The 20,700-nt window shown below is 39.8% G+C and overlaps 1 protein-coding gene across 1 annotated transcript in view; it reads right to left on the reverse strand.

Annotated features, from left to right (window-relative positions):
- Positions 1 to 1,801: 1,801 nt before the first annotated feature.
- agpat5 (1-acylglycerol-3-phosphate O-acyltransferase 5 (lysophosphatidic acid acyltransferase, epsilon)) overlaps positions 1,802 to 20,700 on the reverse strand; it is a 134,988-nt gene continuing 116,089 nt past the window's right edge. The window contains exons 7-8 of the mRNA XM_078541908.1: positions 14,098 to 14,221; positions 1,802 to 3,886 (exon numbers count right to left, since the gene is read on the reverse strand). Of these exons, the coding sequence (XP_078398034.1) occupies positions 3,661 to 3,886; positions 14,098 to 14,221 (350 nt within the window). The 3' untranslated portion in view covers positions 1,802 to 3,660. The remainder of the gene's footprint in view (positions 3,887 to 14,097; positions 14,222 to 20,700) is intronic.

The raw sequence follows: 20,700 nt of genomic DNA on the forward strand, positions 1-20,700 counted from the left end.
GCAGTGGTGTATTGTTGACAGCTGAGTCAATGAGAGAATGCGCAGAAGACAGCTTGAATGCATGTGGTGACCTAGGGGAGAGGGACATCGGAAAGTGTTGGTTTGGAAGAAGATTCCAAAGCAAATCATTGGAGAGTGGAGATTGGAAACCCTCGTGTGAAAGACGGAGTGCAGTGAGACTGGTTGCTCACGGTGTTACAAACGCCTGGGGAGAATTGAGGAGAGATCCATAGCATCTGGTTGAGGTGGCATCTGTCACTTGGTTTCAGGGTGTGGTGCATCTGACCACAGGGTGCCATAGGTTACGTGGGCTGTGTATTTACTGTGAACATTACAGTGTTTAAGATAGCTGTTGTAACTTGTGTTATCCTTACAAATCTGTATATATCTGTATAGGTATAGTTGTGGGTGAAGGAGTATTGTAATATAGTTCATCTTTTCTTGTTTAATAAATTTTTTGTTAAAAGTTTGTTAGCTGACTCCAGTGACTCTGTTCAGTAGCCACACTCCACCTATCTAAACAAACAAATTAAAAGTTAGGATCTATCAAGCTGGGTTCCACTCTGAGATCAGCCTTCCCAGGGGGTAACCTCAGCTGGGATCATAACAGAATAAAGAAAGGGAGTCAGTTCATCCATCCTCACCCCAAAGCATAACAATTTGGGGTACCTCATTGGGATCATAAATTGGGGGCCTCTCCTGGGGGCCGGTCGTAACAGAATATAGATTTGTTTTATTTTAATCTGTTTAGCAACATCACATTATAACTGCTGACCGTAACAAAGATGATGTTGTTATAGCATCTCCTTTGGGGACAAAGCATAACAGTGAGCCCAGTTTGGAAAATCGCTCCATGAACTCATCAAATGAGATTTGTTTATGCTGGTGGTTGACAAACCACCTGTTCAAATTCTTCCCTTTCTTTACGAACCTGGTCGGGGTTCCATCACACCACTCTCCTTGACCTAGTCACAGACTCCGTGATACACTTAAGAATACAAATATAAACTTGTTGGAGACTGAGAATCCAGGCAATCTAACCCATCACCGGTAAGAAACAACTGGCATTGCTACCAGAAAACAAGGCTTCTTGCCATCTATTGTGTAATACACAATAGATGTATTATCACTTGTGTATACACAAGCTTGTAGCAAAATGGATAGCCTTGTATTATAAGGCTTGAGCCTATTCATATCCTTGTAGCAATGGAACAGCTTAAGCACACAGTTGTTTCCAATGCTGCTTCAGTCCCCAGCAGGAGGATCCATTTGTTTTCCTACTCAAAGGGAAATGTCTATCTTGGCAACAGGTCTTCATTAAATTTTAAGAGGCAAACTTACCATGCAGTACATTCATGGAACTCAACATGTACAACTATTCAGTCATGATCTCAAAGGGAAGAGTAAGATTCAAGGCAATTTACAGGTCCATAGTAAAATCTCAGAAAGAGATACTTTTCTTTGGTTGCCTGACTTACCTATACAATTTGTGAGTGAATTAAATAAAATATTTTTCTTACTCTGCAGCTATATGGCAACATTTTCCAATTATTTAAAAAGAAAATGCATATTACTTTCAGGGATTTAAAAGTCAACTGCCTGACTGCATACCTATAACCAAATAATAAAGCAAAATTAGATCTTTCAGAGATTCCAGATGTTAACTAATTTTAACAAACTTACAACAGAACCATGAGAATATCAATAACTTTGTTATAATTTCATATATTTTATCCATAAATTTAAATACTTGTTCATTCTAGTTAATAGCAAAGATAAAGAACAAAAACAGATGGTGACATTATACTTTAATCATTTAAAATTTATTTAAGCAACATGTGTACACAAATTATAATGCTTAAAAATGCTGTAAAAGAAAACATTAAAACCAATATGCATGCAAGTATATGGTACTGTGATAAATGTTGTAAACATACTGTCTATTAAAACAAATGTGCTTTTAAAAATTGATCAGAATAAACCAACCTGCATTAAAGGTGATTTTTCTTTCATTACTTATAAGAAACTATGATTAATCACATTGGCATTGCACCATTTGAATTATCCTGAAAATATGTAAAAACATTGATAATACTTTCCATTAGCTCACAGTTGTGCTCTTGGGGAAAGAAATTCAGGATATGTAATCATGCCAGTGATAACACCTAAAAATTATTATAAATATTTACTTTGTCTGAATTGTGTTTGAGGTAAGTAAAATTAGAGCGGGTTTAACTATTCAGCATTCATAAGCACTATTCCAACAGCAGGTGCACTCAAATAGTACACTTAGGAATTATAAACTTTGAGCAAGATTAAAAACTTTGGATTTGTACACTTGGATAGAGTGGGCTTTACTGTACACACTGCATGTAGAAAAACAAAACAGTTTGAGAAAAGAGAAATCACAAGGTTAGTCTAGCTCTCTTGACCCACTAGAGGGAGTATCATCTTTTCCATAAGCAAATCCAGTTGCAAGTTATAATTGTGATGCATTTCTAATATGCCTGTATTAAGACTGTTATCAGTACCATTGCTGAGTATGAACCAGTCAGTAACAGGCAAAAGGCACATGCTTTCTGTAAATACAGTAAACGGCACATAAAGGCATCACACAGTTAAGAAACAGTTCACATTCACTAAGCAACTCAATGATTAAACGGACAAGCAGTAGATTCTTAATCATTTATCCACACAAAGGTCAACATGTACTGTAACCCACTTCATTTTCCAGTGCTTTATCTTCATTGTATTGTATGTCAGATGATGGTATTCAAGGTGATGTATGAATATAACGAATGACAACAAATGGTTTCAGTCCAACTTGACCATTTATGTACATTTAGTATGTACACACATCATCTGAAATGCCACAATTATATATTTTTTAAAAATCACCATTAGTTCACGAAACTAAGCAGTCAGCAACTAAAATTTAGCATTTTACCCATCTTTCACAGCCACACATAATGCATTATCCTTTTTCCCCACAGGTAAACCATGCTTCAAAGCAATTTCATTGTACTGGAAATGTTCTTGGAAGTTTGATTTTTAGTGATACTACACTTAGCTAGAGCAGTGTAAAGGACCACGAACCACTGATTTACCCCTTTCACCATTCAGAGCACCAATGCCATAAGCTGATTCTAAAGACCTCCTTAATTTAGAACAAAATGCAATGATGCCTTCTGAAAACGATTAAAAGTCTTTTCATGTAACATACAGCATAGAGTAGCAGACTTCATGGAAACAAGTACTGCTATACATCAGTTTTTGCCCCTCAAAACAGTTCAGCCTATAGCTACATGTAGCATCAAATCAAGCACTTTTCCAGTTCTCGATAGGATTTAATCCCACCACCATTTGAATTCTTTAAACAACCTACAATATTTTGTTCAACTGCACTGAAACACATCAGGGTTCTAAAACTACATGGAGCGGGTAAACTATTGCTACTAAATTACAGCCATTCTAAACAGATACATTAGTGGAATATGTTCATTTCAGTCATTAAGGCAAATGTTTTTCATTAGAATATAAAATTTCCTTCAATGGCAATTTTGAAATCCCATTTTACAGGTAACTTCCAAAAAAATGCTATACAAGCAATTACATTAGGTTTATTCTAAATAATTAGAACTTGCATTAAAGAATGGAGTTTTAGGGTCTAATGTTAACCCATAACCAGCCCACTAATGTTCCATAAATCCATGTCTTCATATAAATCTTCCTTCCAGATTCTGTCAGCAGCATGGGGACTGTCAGACCACCAAGGAAGAGCAGGGATGGAAGAGTCCTCATAAGGCTCAACTGTGATCTGCGGCCTTCTCCAGGAAATTTGCATCGCTTCTGTTCATCTTCTGCCTCATAAAATTCTGTTAGCAACCTGTCAGCAAAGAGGGGATGGAAAAACAATAGCAATGGAAGCTCCAGGTCACAAATATGAAATGATTAGAAACAAGCTTAAAAGACTAAACAGCTTTATTTCACATTTCTTTAATTCAAGTAGATGCAGGAAGGATGTTTTCCCTAGCTGGGGTGTCTAGAATCTGGGGAACAGTCTCAGAATAAGAGGTAGGCCATTTAGGACTGAGATGAGAAGGAAGAGCATAATGAATCTTTGGAATTCTTTACCCCAGCGGGCTGCGAAGGGTCAGTCACTGAGTTTATTCAAGACAGAGATGGATAGATTTCTGGATACGAAAGATATCAAGGGCTATGGGAATAGTGCGCGAAAATGGCATTAAAGTAGATCATCAGCCATGATGTAATCGAATGGCGGAGCAGGCTTGAGGGGCTGAATGGCATACTCCTGCTCCTATGCTCCTATCTGTAATTCTCCATTCGGGGAACAGGAATGAAATGAAAGTCTTGAGCGAGTTCTGTAAATGGTCAATGACTGCTAAGGATGGGTAAAATGGTATAACGGCCTTTGATGATGTTCTTTAAACAATTACATGCAGGCAAAAAGCCTATATTTCAATTCAAGTTTAAATAGAACAAGTGGATCAACGGCTTACGCAAACTGGGCAAGTGTATTGCCAGCAAATAAGATTGTATGATCTTTCCTCCGTTCTATCATTTTATTTTCCCTACAGGAAATAATTTGTTCTCTGTTAGAAGTGGAACATGCACTAAATGAACATTAAAGTGTGTAACAAAATAAAAACAGAATTACCTGGAAAAACTCAGCAAGTCTGGCAGCATCGGCGGAGAAGAAATCAGTCAACGTTTCGAGCCCTCATGGCCCTTCAGTTCTGCTGAAGGGCCATGAGGGCTCGAAACGTTGACTGATTTCTTCTCCGCCGATGCTGCCAGACTTGCTGAGTTTTTCCAGGTAATTCTGTTTTTATTTTGTTTTGGATTTCCAGCATCCGCAGTAGCTTTTAGCTTTTTGTTTTTATTAAAGTGTGTAACTGTGTGTGGTGGTATTAAATGGACCAGACAACATGTTTGTCCATCCTCTGGCTACTTCTCTTGGGAGTAAATAATTATAATGCATGCAGCCAAAGCAGCAATCGATGGTTTCTCCCTAAATCAACAGAAAAGCTATTATTGATGCCTGGATTCCGAGTTTTCATTACATTTGAAGAAGGGTGATGCATAAAATGACCCGAAGTATTGTGGAAGCTAAGACAAATGCTTAGATTTACAAAAAGAAAACCCCAGACTATCCTGAAAAGTAAGTAGTACCCCACATGGATACCTCAGTAATTTAGTTATTACATAACACAGTGTACAGCACAGAACAAGTCATTCAGTCTAAATGATCAATGCTGGTGTTTATGTTCCAAAGAAGTTCTTCCCTCTTCATCTAACTTCAGCTACATATACTTCTCTTTCCTCTCAAGTTCTTACCTAGCTTCTGATTAAATGTGACAGTGTTCACTATATTGCTTTGCGATACAGTATATCTGCACTTCAAGTAACTGAAAATAGCACAATTTTGTTGAAGATGTAAATTTTGTGAAGGTTTTATGCCCATTAAAATTTGAGTATAGATGATTGTTTTGGCCACAACACTATTATTCACTTTGCTAGATAAAACTGTATGCAGACATTTAGCAGATACTCGGATATCATTTTTGCAGGTAACTTGGCTTGGTTAGACCATTGTCACTATATTCAGATAGGATGACCAATAGACATGTCAGGACTGCTACGAAAACCAGTGTGTTTAATTCACCCTACACAGGTAAGGGTCTCCATCTTGAGTCCATTCACATATTGTATCACACATAGAAAATTAAATTTACTACCCCTGTTGAAATTTATTCCATTAACATGGCATGATTAAATCTGACTTTTTCTTAAAATATGCAATTCGAAATTGGGAACCCAAAAAGGCTTTAAATTACTAAGTTGGATGGAGTGATCTACAAGAAACATGAACAACCTAAATGTGAACAAAACAGGGCAGGAGAGCACAACAGAAAACAAAGTAAGAGAGACATTGATGGCAAGGGAATAGAGTTAAACAACAGGAGTTGATAAAGATGGTTAAATAGAAAGTAAGGGAAAAATCATTAAAAATGAGTTAAAATGCCCGCACAGCAATGTACACCGTTAAGGAGGGGAGTTGGAGGCAATCATACGTTGGGAGGAGCCAGATGAAGAAGGGGTTACTGAGATATGGCAATAGAAAAATCTGGTCTGGGAATTCAACGTTTCAGGGTATAAGTGTTAGAAAAGAGAGAGAGAGAGAGAAAAAGAGAGGATGAAAGGGGGACATTGATTAGTTGTACTTATTAGGAATAACATTATCACATTGGAGAAAAGGAAATAGCTATCGGCAATTCAAAAGCAGAATCCATACAGAGAGAGAAAATAAAGGATCAATCAAAGGTGTAGTCTACAGATCACCTAACTAGTGGATGGGAGGTGGAGGAAGAACAATGCAGAGAACTTAGGAAATTGAATTTTAAAAATCTTGAATAATAATCAAAGAGCATTTCAACTACCCTGATATTAATTTGACCAAAGAGGTAGGTATGGGGGATGAGGGAATGGAGTTCCTACAATGGGTATGGGCTCCTTTCTAACCTAATATATAAAAAGCCCAAAAAAGAAGATTCGCTACTGGACCTAATAATGGGAATGAACCAGGTAATAGAAATAAAAGCAGGGGAAAATCATGGTAATAGTGATCATAATAGAACATGCTTTAAGATGATGATAGAGAAGGGCATAAGTATGACGGAAACCAGATCAATAAATCGGAGAAAAGCTGGTTTTGAGGGGCTGGGGATAGAACTTAGAAAAATAAAATGGGCAACAATATTGGCAAACAAATATGTAAAACTACAATGGGAAACATTTAAAATGGTGTCCAAAGTGCAGGAAAAATACATTCCACCATAATAAGGAAAGAACAGACTGAACACTAGTGAGACTCCACGGATTAATAAAAACATAAGGAAACAACTGAGGGTTAAAAAAGAGGCATAAATGAAGTACAGACAGCAGAGGAGCACATGATAAGGAAGAATATGAAGAGATCAAGAGAGAAGTAAAAAATAATTAGAAAGACAGAGGTAATACAATATCAAATTATGAACATAAAACAAAATGGTAAAATATTTTACAGCTACATCAATAAAAAGGAAGGCTGTGATGGAAGTAGGACCATTAAGAAATAGACAGAATAATTCCATAGGTAGCGATAGCAGAGATGGCAGAAACATTAAATAATTATTTTCAGTATTTAGCAGGGAGATAAAAAAGGTAGACATGATCTTGAATGAAAAGATGAGCAATGAGATAATTGCATTTGAAATAAAAAATACAGATGTACTGAATAAACTAAACAACTTGAAGAGAATAAACCCCCTAGTTTAGCTGGACTGCATCCATGTACTTTAAAAGAATCTGGGAAAGAGATAGTAGAAGCATGAGTACACATATTTAATAATTTGTTAGAAAAAGGTGTAGTGCCAGTGGACTGGAGGGTGACTAATGTAATTCCAAATTTAAGGGAAACAGAACATGGCCATGGAATTATAAATGAGTCAGCTTAACATTGGTGATAAGAAAAATAATGGAATTCCTACCAAAGGAGAAAACAGAAGGACGTCTAGCAAGGAGAAATATAATACTTAACCTTCATGAATTTCAAAATGTAAAATCTTGTTTGACCAACTTTATTGAATTTCTTGAGGTAACAGAGACAGTAGACAATGGTAATGCAGTTGGTGTAATTTATCTTTTATAAGGTGTCCCAAAACAGACTAATGAATAAGGTCAAAGAATGTAGAGTCAGGGAACAAGTGGCAGAACAGATTGCCAGCTGGCTTCAACACAAAGCAGAGAGTGCAGATAAAAGGTAGTTGTTTAATTTTTTTTCTTTCATTGGAAGTGTGTGCCACAGGAGAGGCCAGCATTTGTTGCCCATCCCCAGCTGTCCCTGAACCAAGTGGCTTGCAAGGCCATTTCAGAGGTCAATTAAGAGTCGGCCACATTGTTGTGGCTCTGGAGTCACACGTAGGTCAAACCAGGTAAGGATGGCAGATTTCCTTTCCCAAAAGGACATGAGTGAATCAGGTGGGTTTTTACAACAATTGATGCTAGTTTTTTGGTCACCATTACTAAGACTAGCTTTCAATTCCAGATTTTATTAATTGAATTTAAATTCCACCAGCTGCCATGGTGGATTTGAACCTGTGTCCCCAGTACATTAGCCTGTGCCTCTGGATTACTAGTCTAGTGACATTACCACTATGGCACTATCTCTTGTTATTCAGAGTGGCGTTCCACAAGGATTAGTGCTGGGACCACTGCTGTTCACCATGTACATTAAGGATCTGGACTTGGGAATCAAAAATAAAATTTCTAAATGACACCAAATTGAGTTGGGGTATAGTCAATACTGCGAAGGCTACAACAAATTACTGGAGGACATTAATAAGCTTGCAGAATGGGCAACACAGACAAATGTGATAGCACAATTTAGTAGGATGAATAGGGAGGTCACTTATTACTTGGAAAGTTCAAGTCTAGGTGGGTTAGAGGAACAAAAGGACTTCGGAGTAAAACTATACAAATCAAAGTTGCGCCACAGGTTAGGAAGACCATTAAAAACAAACAAGTACCAGGCTTTATTTCTAGAAGGTTAGAAAAGTAGAGAAGTTATGCTAAACCTGTATTGCAGCTTGGTTAGACCACACTTAGAATACAGTGTGCAGTTCTGGTTGCCATATTATAAAAAGGATATAGAGACACTGGAGAGGGTGCAGAGAAGATTTAGAAGGATGGTGGGTGATACATATCAGGAAAGAATTGATAGGTTGGGTCTCTTTTGTCTTGAGAGAAAAAAAATGTTGAGGGATGACCTATTGGAGGTCTAAGATTATTAAGGAGTGAACAGAGAGAATGTTTCCTCTTGTGGGGAACAGCATAACTAGAGGCCATCAATAAAAGATTGTCATCAAGGATCCAATGGGATTCAGAAGAAACTTCTTCACCCAAAGAGTGGTGAGAATGTGGAACTCACTACCTCAGTTGAAGCGAGTTATGATCCTAGGTCAGAACCCCAAGTTGTTGGTAAGGTCCAATTAGGGTTCAATAATGTTTTGTTTAAAGTAAGCAACATTTGAGATTCAAGACACTTGCTCAGTGAAGAAAGCCACAAGATTACACAGGTTTTGAACAAAAATAAACTTTACTATACAAGATCAGAAAGATAAAACAATTTACAATATCTATCTTATATTTATCATGAATGTTAAAGTGCGAGGTACATGTGAATTGACAAGCCAACTGTGGTTGAACATACCACACTATGTAATAAATGGCAGATGCGACCAAGACAGCGCCCATGGATTTCTCAAGAACCCAGCCAGATGTGACTAACACGGAGTCAACCAATCTCACCAAAACTCTGCCCCTCTCACAAGGGATTCCAGTCTTCACCTTTGAAGAACTAACCTAAGAATTATCCAAGTGTTGCTCCAAATCAGACAGCATCAACAATGGCTCACCTCGCAGGATATCAACCTCGTCTCCCAAGATTCCATTCCTTTGGATTCCAGAGTCTGCACTCAACTCAAGCACAACTTCGGCTCTTCGGCCATGCCGAGCAGAACACTACTGCTCCAAAGGAGTACCTTTGACCCAGAGGCTGGCAGCATGGGTTCACCAACCTTTGGCTGCCTTCTTCACTTCAAGCCTGCAGCCTTTTTCCTGTTTGGAGCCTGTTTCTCTGCCCCTCCCTTTCTTTTTTAACTGAACTGGGACCTTTTTCTCTCAGTATTCCCTCTGTGTGACTCTTCTTTGGGACCTCTCCCTGCCCCTTCTCCCTTTGGGACCTTTCCCTGTCCCCTGCCTGGGACACTAGTTTTCTATGGCGCTCCGCTCCCAGTTCTGACCTGTGTTTTTTCTCACATACAGCTGCACTGGACACTAAGAACATAAAAATGCTGGATCTGTACATGTGCAACCCGCTCCAGGTCTGTGTATGCTCAAAAGCTTCGGCGTCCACTGGAAGTTAAAGTTCTAGACCTCCACTCTCAACACCAAGTTTAGTTTTCATAACAGAGTAGTATAGATGCACTTAAGGAGAGGTTAAGCAAGCATATGAAGGAGCAGGGAACGGAGGGTTACGACGATGGATTTATATAGAGAAACATGGGCGGAGGCTCAAGTGGAGCATAAATACTTGCATGCAATAGTTGGGTCAAATGGCCTTTTCTGTGCTGTATGCTCTATGTAAAAAGGCTACCTCAGGATTAGATGCATTAACTTTGTGAAATGAGCACACATCACCACTTCAGGAAAACATGCATGTCTAATCACCTTTCCATTACAGTGCCAAACAGCAATAAGCTGAAGAGCATGAGTATTTACCCAAGCTTATGGTATCTGCAATATGACAAAATATTCAACTGTATTGGAAATCAAAAACAGAAAATACTGGTAATACACTACAGGTCCATCAACATATATAAAAAAGACATATTGACGTTTTAGTTTATATGCCCTTTGCTAGAAGTCAGTATCACCATATGCTTACTTTGTTCACATGCTATACTTTTAGCGCTTTCTGCTTTTTTTTCAGATTTTCATCATTTGTAGTTATTTTCATTCAAACATTGCTACATTTATTATATATGTTATTGCACTAATGCATCACCTGCTGAGACATTAAGTACCAATGCAAACCCAGTTTCTAAATATAGTATTATAAAGCACAGGAGGCCACTATTCTGCCCATCACGTTTAAGCTGGTTCTCTGCGAGTGCAACTCAGCTAGTTCTACTTTCCAACCTTTTCACTGCAGCCTAACAGATTTTCTCTCTGCAGATAACTACCCAATTCCCTTTTGAAAGCCACGATTATCTCTGCCTCCACCACACACTCAGGCAGTACATTCAAGGTCCTAACCATTCATTGTGGAAAACCTTTTTCTTCCTTTTGCCTTTGGTTCCTTTGCCATTCACCTTAAAGCTGTGCCCTCTGGTTTCTCAATCCTTCTACCAATGAAAACAGTTTCTCCCTTTCTACTCTGTCCAGGCCCCTCATGATTTTGAACACCTCTATCAAATCTCTCCTCAACCTTCTATTCTCCAAGGAGAACAGATACAAAGCACTGTGAACAGATATCCTCAGATACTGAAGCAGTCCGCACCCATATGCAGTAATGCTTGGGCAACATTCAGACTTGGGCTGACAAGTGACAAGTATCATTCGCACCACACAAGTGCCAGGCAATGACTATCTCCAACAACAGGGAATCTAACCATCTCCCCTTGATATTCAATGGCATTACCATTGCTGAATCCCCCACTATCAACACCCTGAGGGGATTATCATTGACCAGAAACTGAACTGGGCCAGTTATATAAATACTGTGGCTGCAAGAGGTCAGAGGCAGGGAATTCTGCAGCGAGCAAATCACCTTCTGACTCCACAAAACCAGTTCACTATTTACAAGGCACAAGTCGGGAGTGTGATGGAATGATCCCCATTTGTCTGGATGAATGCAGCACCAACAACGCTCAAGCTCAATACTATCCAGGACAAAGTAGCCCGCCTGACTGGCATCCCATCCACCACCTTCAACTTTAATTCCCTCCACCACCGCACACCATGGCAGCAGTGTGTACCATGTACAAGATGCACTACAGCAATTCCCCATGGCTCCTTCAACAGCACGTTCCAAACCCGTGACCTCTACCACCTAGAAGGACAAGGGCAGCAAATGCATGGGAGCATCACCACTTCCAGGCTCCCCCTCCAAGCTACACACCACCCTGACTTGGAACTATATTGCTGTTCTTTCACAGTTGCCAGGTCAAAATCCTGGAACTCCCTCCCTCACAGCACTTTGGATGTACCTACACCACATAGGCAGCAACAGTTCAAGGTGGCGGCTCACCACTACCTTCTCAAGGACAATTAGGGCAATAAATGCCAGCCCAGCCAGCGACGCCCACATCCTGTGGAAGAATAAAAAAAAGTCCCAGTTTCTCCAATCTAATCACATACTGAAGTTCCTCATTCCTTGAACCATTCTTGTGAATCTTTTCTGCTACCTCAGATGGATGCAAAGACATGAGAAAGTGCAGTACCCATAATGGGATACAATACTCCAGTTAAGGTCCAATGTTTTAAAGATTCACCATAACTTCCTTATCTTTGGACTTTATGCCTCTCTTTATAAAACCCAGGATCTTGCATGCCTTATTAACCACTTCCTCAACCTTCCCTGTCACCTTCAACTATCTGTATCTGCCCCTCCATCCCTTTTAAAATTCTATACTTTATTTTATATTGCCGCTCCTTGTTCTTCCTGTCACTATTTATCACTTCACACTTCTCTGCTTTGAAATTTCATCTGCCATGTCTTCGCCCATTCCACCAGCCTGCCCATGTCCAAGAAATGCCTCTCTCTAATCTCTTCACAGTTCCTCACTTATAATACTTATAAGTTCTGTGTCATTCACAAATCTTGAAATTGTGCCCTGCACACCAGAGTCTAGGTCATTAATATAGATCAAGAAAAGCAGTGATCCTGATACCAATCCCTGGGGAACCACACTATGTACTCTCCTCCAGTCTGAAAAGCCACTCGGTTTCCTGTTTTTCAGCCAACTTTGTATCCACACTGCCACTGTCTCTTTTATTTCACGGGCTTGAACTTTGCTGTCAAGTCTGTTATGTGGCACTTTCTTGAACACCTTTTGGAAGTCCATGCACACCACATCAATTGCAATACCTTCAACAGCCCTCTCTGTTACCTCAGGAAAAAAACTCAATCAAGTTCGTTAAACATGATTTGCCCTCAATAAATTTGTGCTGGCTTGCTTTAATTAATCCATATTTGTCCAATGACTGTTAAATTTTGTCCTGGATTTTGTTTCTAAAAGCTTTCCCACCACTGATATAATTGACCTGCTGTATGCTTTACTATGTATGTATGTTTTAAGCTGCTAATATGAAAACAAGGAGCACTCACTTAAATTGTTATTTCAACGCATGCTGCTTTTTTTAAACAATGAAAAGCAAAATTATCCCCGTAATGGTCATGAGCTGATACCTTGTGGCACATCAGGTTTTTGACACCTTTACTTTAGCCAATCATAACAAAACACTAGGGAGGTATGCACACTAAATTATGTCCGCACTGGCTCTCCAAATGAGCAATTTGGCACTTGGTGGATTGCTCATTCAGGAGCCAGTGCAGGCACCATGGACCGAATGGCCTCCTTCTGTGCTGTAACAATTCTGTGATACGAGAGAATTAGCCAACTGCTAGAGGTCACTAATTGCATACTAAGCATCTTAACAACTGGCTCAGCAAAATTACTGCTGGCCCCTCAATTGTAATGCACCCAAGGCATATTATGTGCATCAAGTAACATTCCTGCTGTCTGTGAGCTTAACAAAAACTGACAGAACAATTAACTCTCACTTAATATACACACAAGCGTACCCAAAGAAAATTAATTCCCCAGTATTTAGGATTAGGCACACAACCAAATGTTGTTGATGAAAAGGGCTTACTTTAGCTTTGTCATTTGGAAAAAAATTATGAAATGGCGGTCTGAGGAGGAGAGTGAGGGGGGAAAAAAAGAATTCATCCGGGGAGGGAGGAGAGAGGGGGAAAGAGGGAAACTGTATGGTTTTTTAATACAACATTCTGAGCTTAATGGGTCAAATAGCACTTCAATGTTTTTACGCAGTGAAAAGTGCTCGTTAATACCACGCAAAGTTCATTCAATGCAACAAACACACAATTTACTATTTTCAGATGAAAAGAATCTAAAGTACTTCTAACTACCCTTATGAACAGAGAAGAATGCAGGGAATTGAGTTATTAATATTTGTCTACATGCAAGGTGATGTCTTCAAAGAAAAAGGGACAATTTTCAAACATCTTCCACTATAGCTATGTTTCACTGTGATATTTAAACAGATCTGCAATATTTTAAACCCAGCTCTTTGTGAATAAATCTTTAGATTAACTGCTGTCAAAATACTTTGAGATTTCATAAAGTGCTAGGCTGAAGCCAAAATAATTTCAATGGAGTACTAAAGCACCTGTGCATTTGTTAAGCAATGATCAAATGATCACTATAATGTAAAATTGTTGTTACTGACTTGTCCTTTATTTCGAAGCGTTCATGTAACCACCTCTTCAGGAAAATAGCCTCCTCTGGAACTTCTTTCACATCCACACGCTCAAAGAAAATGTGTATCCTTGGACACTCCCTGCACAAAAATTCTGTGAATCAAAGAAACAATTAACTTTAAATGGAAAATAATTAAAGCATTAATATAGCTGTCAATTGTGCCAGTATTATGAAAATACTATTTTTCAAAATAACTGCCCAAAAGAATAAGTTCAAGCGGTTCAGAAGAACTGTGAAAGGAATATTTTTGGCAATTTCCAACTTGGTATTTTAAAGGTAATTTATTTTTAGAGCTGATTCTTCATACATGTTTCAACAAACAAAACAGCAGGTAATTGAGCACAAATACATGTTCACTATTTTCATCTAATCAGCTTGCTTTTTTAAATGATGGGCAGAACAAGAACATTTTAACTTCATTACACTTCAAATCCAAACATATAGGGCAGGATTTTCCCGTCGGGGCCCGCTCGCCGCCGTGTAAAATGATGCGCGGTGATGTCGGGCAGAACTCCCAATGTCACCGCGCCCCATTTAAATTTTCAGGTAGGCGGGGACTCAGCAAAATCAGCTATGCGCCCACCGACCTGTCAATGGCCAATTGGGGCCATTGACAGAGTCATTAAACTAATTAATGGACCTGCCCATCCAACCTTAAGGTTGGCGGGCAGACCAGAAGCCCTGGGGAGAATTAGAAAAAGCATGAAACCTCATCCATGAGTGGGATGAGGTTTCATGCATGTTTTTAAAAATTTAATTAAAGTTTTAAAAAAAAATTATGGACATGTCCCAACTAACGTGACAGTGTCATGCGCATACGCGAAAGATCGCACTCTCGGGTTTAGGGATTTCCCCCCCATCCACACAGGGAGTGTTCAGTGCTTCCGTACGGACGTCACGCTGGGCGGGCCTTAATTGGCTCGCCCATATAAAATGGCGCCGCGGGGGGGAAAATCCTGCCCATAGAAACAAATAGAAGAAAAAATGTACAAGACCAGCTATATTAATTAATTTGACACAGGAACAAGGAATGGGCGAGACAGATATCCTCTCAGTCCCCAGGATTTTCCTGACTATCCCAGGCATTAAATAAGTCTTCATGATATGAAAACTATCATATGCAATATAAAAATTACCTATTCAGAAACTTGACTCATTAGGATTACAGCACACACCACAACCATAAAAAATACTCTGAATAAAAAATACTGAATAAAATCATTTCTTCAATTTAATTTCCATTCCTTTTCATTGGTTCATTCAATTTTTGAGTCAAAGTAGCACTGCTATTTTACCACAACTTCTTAAAATAGGACTCAATCTATAAATTTTCAAAAATGAATTTTTGTGGTGAATTCAGTTAAGTTGGGCTAAAAAATCTAAAAAGACGCTTGTATAGAAATGTACTTATAACATTAAGCTTGTAGATTAAACTTGATGATGTATTTTTTAAAAAAGGGTGCATAAGTAAGGAGACAGCAATGTGGCAAGCCCAGTAGTCAGGGGCGCTCAACATGTCTAAGGAAATGGTAAGTGTGCAGCCAATGGTTTTCCCTTCATCAAATAGATGGGTGAAAAGTCATGGGCTATGTCCGTAGTATTTCCTAAGACTTACACCTTGTAATGTGATATCACAATCACTCCTATAGAAACAACAGCTGAACTAAAACAAAGCAAGTGATGTAAATTCATTTGTACACTTTGGGTGGCAGTGCTTCTAACTTTTCTTGTGCATTCATTGGCCTTCTGGGTATTTCCTGTAGTTTAATGAGACAAGCCAGATTGATAACCTCTTTGAGAAACTGTCTTATAACCATCACTTGAAGCTACTATAAACCAGCAAACAAAAAGATTAAACAAATGCCAAACAAATTTTACTACAACTTTTAAAAAATATTTCTCAAAAGATCTTGTGCAGTAGGAATATTGTACAGCTAATATGGATGACTTCCTTTATATTGTTAATCTTATGGCAAGGAAATGAGTAATAAAATTGAAAGAAAACCAAATTTCAAAACTTGCCTGGAATAAGCAGAATTCAGTGCGGGGGTGGATATTTAGAAGGAAATAATTGCCCATGCATATGATCAGGAACTGTGCCATATGAACACACATTTATCACAACCGCTATCTTCAAATATTAATCTGACAACTCAAAAGGCAGCTAAAGGCATTTCAAAAACCAAGGCAATTTGTAATTTCTGTTAACAGAATGTAACACAAGTGATTGTGAGGAATAAGGCAAATGAAAAAATGGGAGATGCAAGAAAAACCCAGCAAAGTTACAAAGGCCAGAATTTCTATGTCAGCGTGTGGGGGCGGGCCCGGTACACCAACTCGTAAAATGACACGCGGTGATGTTGGGCATGTGCCCTGACGTCACCTCGCATCATTTAGATCTTTCATTCGGCGGGCGCCTGCCGAATTGTCAAAGGCCTGTTAAGGCTATTAAAAACCCAATTAAAGTACTTATCAACACTGCCCGTCCAACCTTAAGGTTGACGGGCAGGTGAAGAGCCCAAGGAGCCTTTGCGTTTTTCAGGAAACCTCACCCATGGGCGGGATGAGGTTTCCTGAAGGTTTTATTAAATAAATAAATATTTTTTGCACAATTCATAAACATGTCACATGAGGGGAAATGTCTAAATAATTTTTCTCTCTCGTTATCTAAAAATTTCAATATGAACTTAATCTCCCTGAGGCAGTTCCGTGTCTCCTACGAAAGAGCACAGGCCCAGACACTCTCTCCTCCCCCTGCTTGCACATGTAGTGCTGAGCGCTACTGGCTGTACGTCACGCTGGACGGGCCAATTAAGGCACGCCCACGTAAAATGGCGGAGTGCAGCCAATTGCAGGCGGCAATCAGCTCTGCGCCCGCTTCCGACCGACCTGACATACAGAAAATTCTCCCCAAGACGTTTAGTGGATTCATGAATGCAGACTTGCAAGTGAGTTGAACTGACAGGGTTGTGTGCTCGTTTGACTATAGGCTGAAGGCACTGGACGCTGAAAATGCTACAGGGCCCTGACAACATCATGGCAGCAGTAGAGGACTTGTGCTTCAGAACTAGCTGCACCCCTAACCAAGCTGTTGCAGTACACCTACAACCCAGGCATCTACCAAACAATGTGGAAAATTACCCAGATATGTCCTGTTCACCGAAAGCAGAACAAATTCAATCCAGTCAATAACAGCCTTATCAGCCTACTTACAATCCATCAGTTTGCTGATGATTGAATTGTTGACAGTGCTACCAAGTAGCACTTACTCTTGATCATCAATAAAGTAGTGAAGGGGCCATTAACAGTGCTATCAAGCAACACTTACTTTCTTCCCCCTAACACTAAGCAAGTAAGAATTTATGGTAAGGGAGAATTTATTGAAAGGGAATGAATTACTTAAAATCTCCAGGCAGCCAGGGCTACCAAGCACATTAACAGTTAAAGGTTACCAGGTGAACCCTGCACAGCCTTAGGGCCTGTAAGCAACAGAAAGGCTTTGGGAACCGGACTAGAGTCAGAGGATGGCAATAACATAGATTAAGTGTGCTCTTCAACAGATAGGGGAAGGACAGATGGTCCCAGCTTAGATAGGAGGGAAGGTCTCTGCCTGAGTGAAAATAGGGACATATGATGCATGTTACCAGAGATGTCTGTTTAATGTAAACCTATATGTTGATGAGATCGGAATCTGGAAACTGTTCTTGTATATGACCAATAATGTATAAATATGTTGAACACTTGTAATTTAGCAGAGTGCTATCTCAAGCTGCATTGAGATGGTTCTCCCCTTGCAATTGCTCGAATAAATGATCGTGATCTGTACCTGAGACTCCTGTGGTCCGTTTATCAAAGTGACCACAACACTTAGCAATAACCTGCTCACTGATGCCCAGTTTGGGTTCCACCAGGGCCACTCAGCTCCTGACCTCATTACTACCTTGGTCCAAACATGGGCAAAAGAGCTCAACTCCAGAGATGAAGTATGGATGATTGCCCTTGACATCAAGGCAGAATTTGACCGAATGTGGCATCAAGGAGCCCTAACAAAACTAGAGTCAATGGGAATCAGAGGCGAAATCCTCCACCATTTGAAGTCATACCTAGCACAAAGGAAGATGGTTGTGGTTGCTAGGATCCAATCATCTCAGCCACAGGACGTCATTGCAGGAGTTCCTCAGGGTAGTGTCCTAGGCCCAACCATTTTCAGCTGCTTCATCAATGACCTTCCTGCCATCATATGGTCAGAAGTGGGAATGTTCGCTGACAAGTGCACAATGCTCAGTATCATTTGCAACTCCTCAGATATTAAAGCAATCTGTGCCCGCTTACAGCGAAATCTAGACAATATTCAGGCTTGGGCTGATTAAGCGGGAAGTAACATTTGCACCTTGCAAGTGCCAGGCAAAGACCACCTCCAACAAGAGAGAATCCAACCATCAACATCCTGCAGGGTGGTTACCACTGACCAGAAACTTAACTGGACCTGCCATATAAATAGTGTGGCTAATGTGCAGATCAGAGGCTGGGAATTCTGCAGCAGGTAACTCACCATCTGACTCCCCAAGCCTGTTCACCACCTACAAGGCACAAATCAAGAGTATGATGGAATACTTTCCACTTGCCAGGATGAGTGCAGTTCCAACAACACTCAAGATGCTCTAACACTATTCAGGACAAAGCAGCCCACTTAGTTGGCACCCTATCTACCACCGAGGCATAGTGGCAGCAGTTTGTATCTTCCATAAGATGCATTGCAGCAACTTGCCAAGGCTCCTTCAATTACACCTTCCAAACCTACGACCTCTACCACCTAAAAGGACAAGGGCAACAGATGCATTGGAACACCACCACCTGCAAATACCCCTTCAAGCCACACACCATCCTGACTTGGAACCACATCACCATTCTTTCACTGCTACTGGGTTGAAAACATGGAATTACCTCCCTAACAGCATTGCAGTTATACCTACACAACATGGACTGCAGCAGTTCAAGGCAGTGGCTCACCATCACCTTCTCAAAGGCATATAGGGATGAGCAATAAATGCTGGCCTTGCCAAAGACATTCACATCCTAGCAATGAATGAAAAAAAAATTGCACCACTTTTTGGATGAAGCACTTAATTAGATATCATTAAGACAACCCCGTTACCTGGATAAACAGTTTCTCACAGATGCTCAACTTTCCTAACATGACACCTGACCCACTTAAGCAACACATGAAACATCAGCAGCTGTCTCTGACAAGTTAAGTGAAATGAGCATCTTCTGTGGCTGCAAGAATTCTGCTGTTTGTCAGCTTTGGCCAGAATGAAGGAAAACTGATCTGGACTTTCTAATGCTATTTTGGAAGAGTTCAAATTGGGAAATGGTAGAGAGTGATCCTTGGAAATGAGACGCTAAAACAAAGGCTGCTCAACGAGATTGTTACAAGGTTGACTGCAGTTTTTAAGATGGAAAAAAAAATCTCATTTCTGAAGGCATGAGGGGCCGATCACATATTTCCTCTTCCTCAGAAGATCTCCGATACCCAATAAGGGTAGGCATGTGAACACCACAGGTTGAGAACGGTTACCATTTATGCATTTTGCAAATTTTTTGGGAGCCATGGGGTAACTTAGCACATTTCCTTGAGATCCACAAATGCAGCTAAATATTTTGCTTTGGTGTTAGCCTCTTAATGACTAGTTCAAAAGGCTTTAGGAAAGCGAAAAGCAGCAAGAATTACTAAGCAATCAAGTACCCCATTAAGCTTCGATATACAATATTCACAAGTTTCATTAGAAATTTATATTAATTATGAAAGCATTACATTGATCTTCCTGGAAATTATCCATTTCAGACTCTCCAAAAGCCATTGTTCTGAACTAGTAGTTGATAAAATTAGTAATTTGTCAATTTCATAGAATCTTACAAACTTCCAGTTCAGGAGGCAGCCTCTCAACCTTCATGCTTATATTGGCTTGGTGAAAGGGCAGTGCTCTCATATTCCCGCTTCTTGTCTCAAACCCCGTAAGTTCCTCACCCTTAAATACCTCTCCCAGGTCCCTTTTAAAATTATTTATGGAACCAGCTTCCACCACCTTTTTATCTAGAATATTCCAGATCCTGACAAGTCAGTGGAAAAACATTTCCTTGTCTCCCCTCCAATGATTTTAAATCTATGAACTCTGGTTATTGACCCACTCGCCACAGGAAATATTTTTCTCTATCTACTCTATCAAAATCGCATTATCTAATGGGTGTCAGCTCTGGTTCAGTTGGTAGCACACTGACTTGAGTTAGAAGTTTGTGGATTCAAGTACCACTCCAGGATGTGAGCACACACATCAAGGCTGGCATTGCAGTGGAGGACTGAAGGAGTGTTGCACTGTGTTAAAAGGTAACTTATCCAATCTCTCCTCAAAACTGAAGTCCCTCATCCTGGTAAACATCCTCTGTAGCCTTTGAGGCCTTTACAACTTTCCTGAAGTGTGGTATCCAGAATTGCCCATGATACTCCAGCTGAGGCCTAACTAGTGATTTATAAAGTTCTAGCATTATATCCCTGCCTTTATAATCTTTTCCT

Source organism: Cetorhinus maximus, chromosome 5, assembly GCF_964194155.1.
Source record: "Cetorhinus maximus chromosome 5, sCetMax3.hap1.1, whole genome shotgun sequence".
Taxonomy (NCBI): Eukaryota; Metazoa; Chordata; class Chondrichthyes; order Lamniformes; family Cetorhinidae; genus Cetorhinus; species Cetorhinus maximus.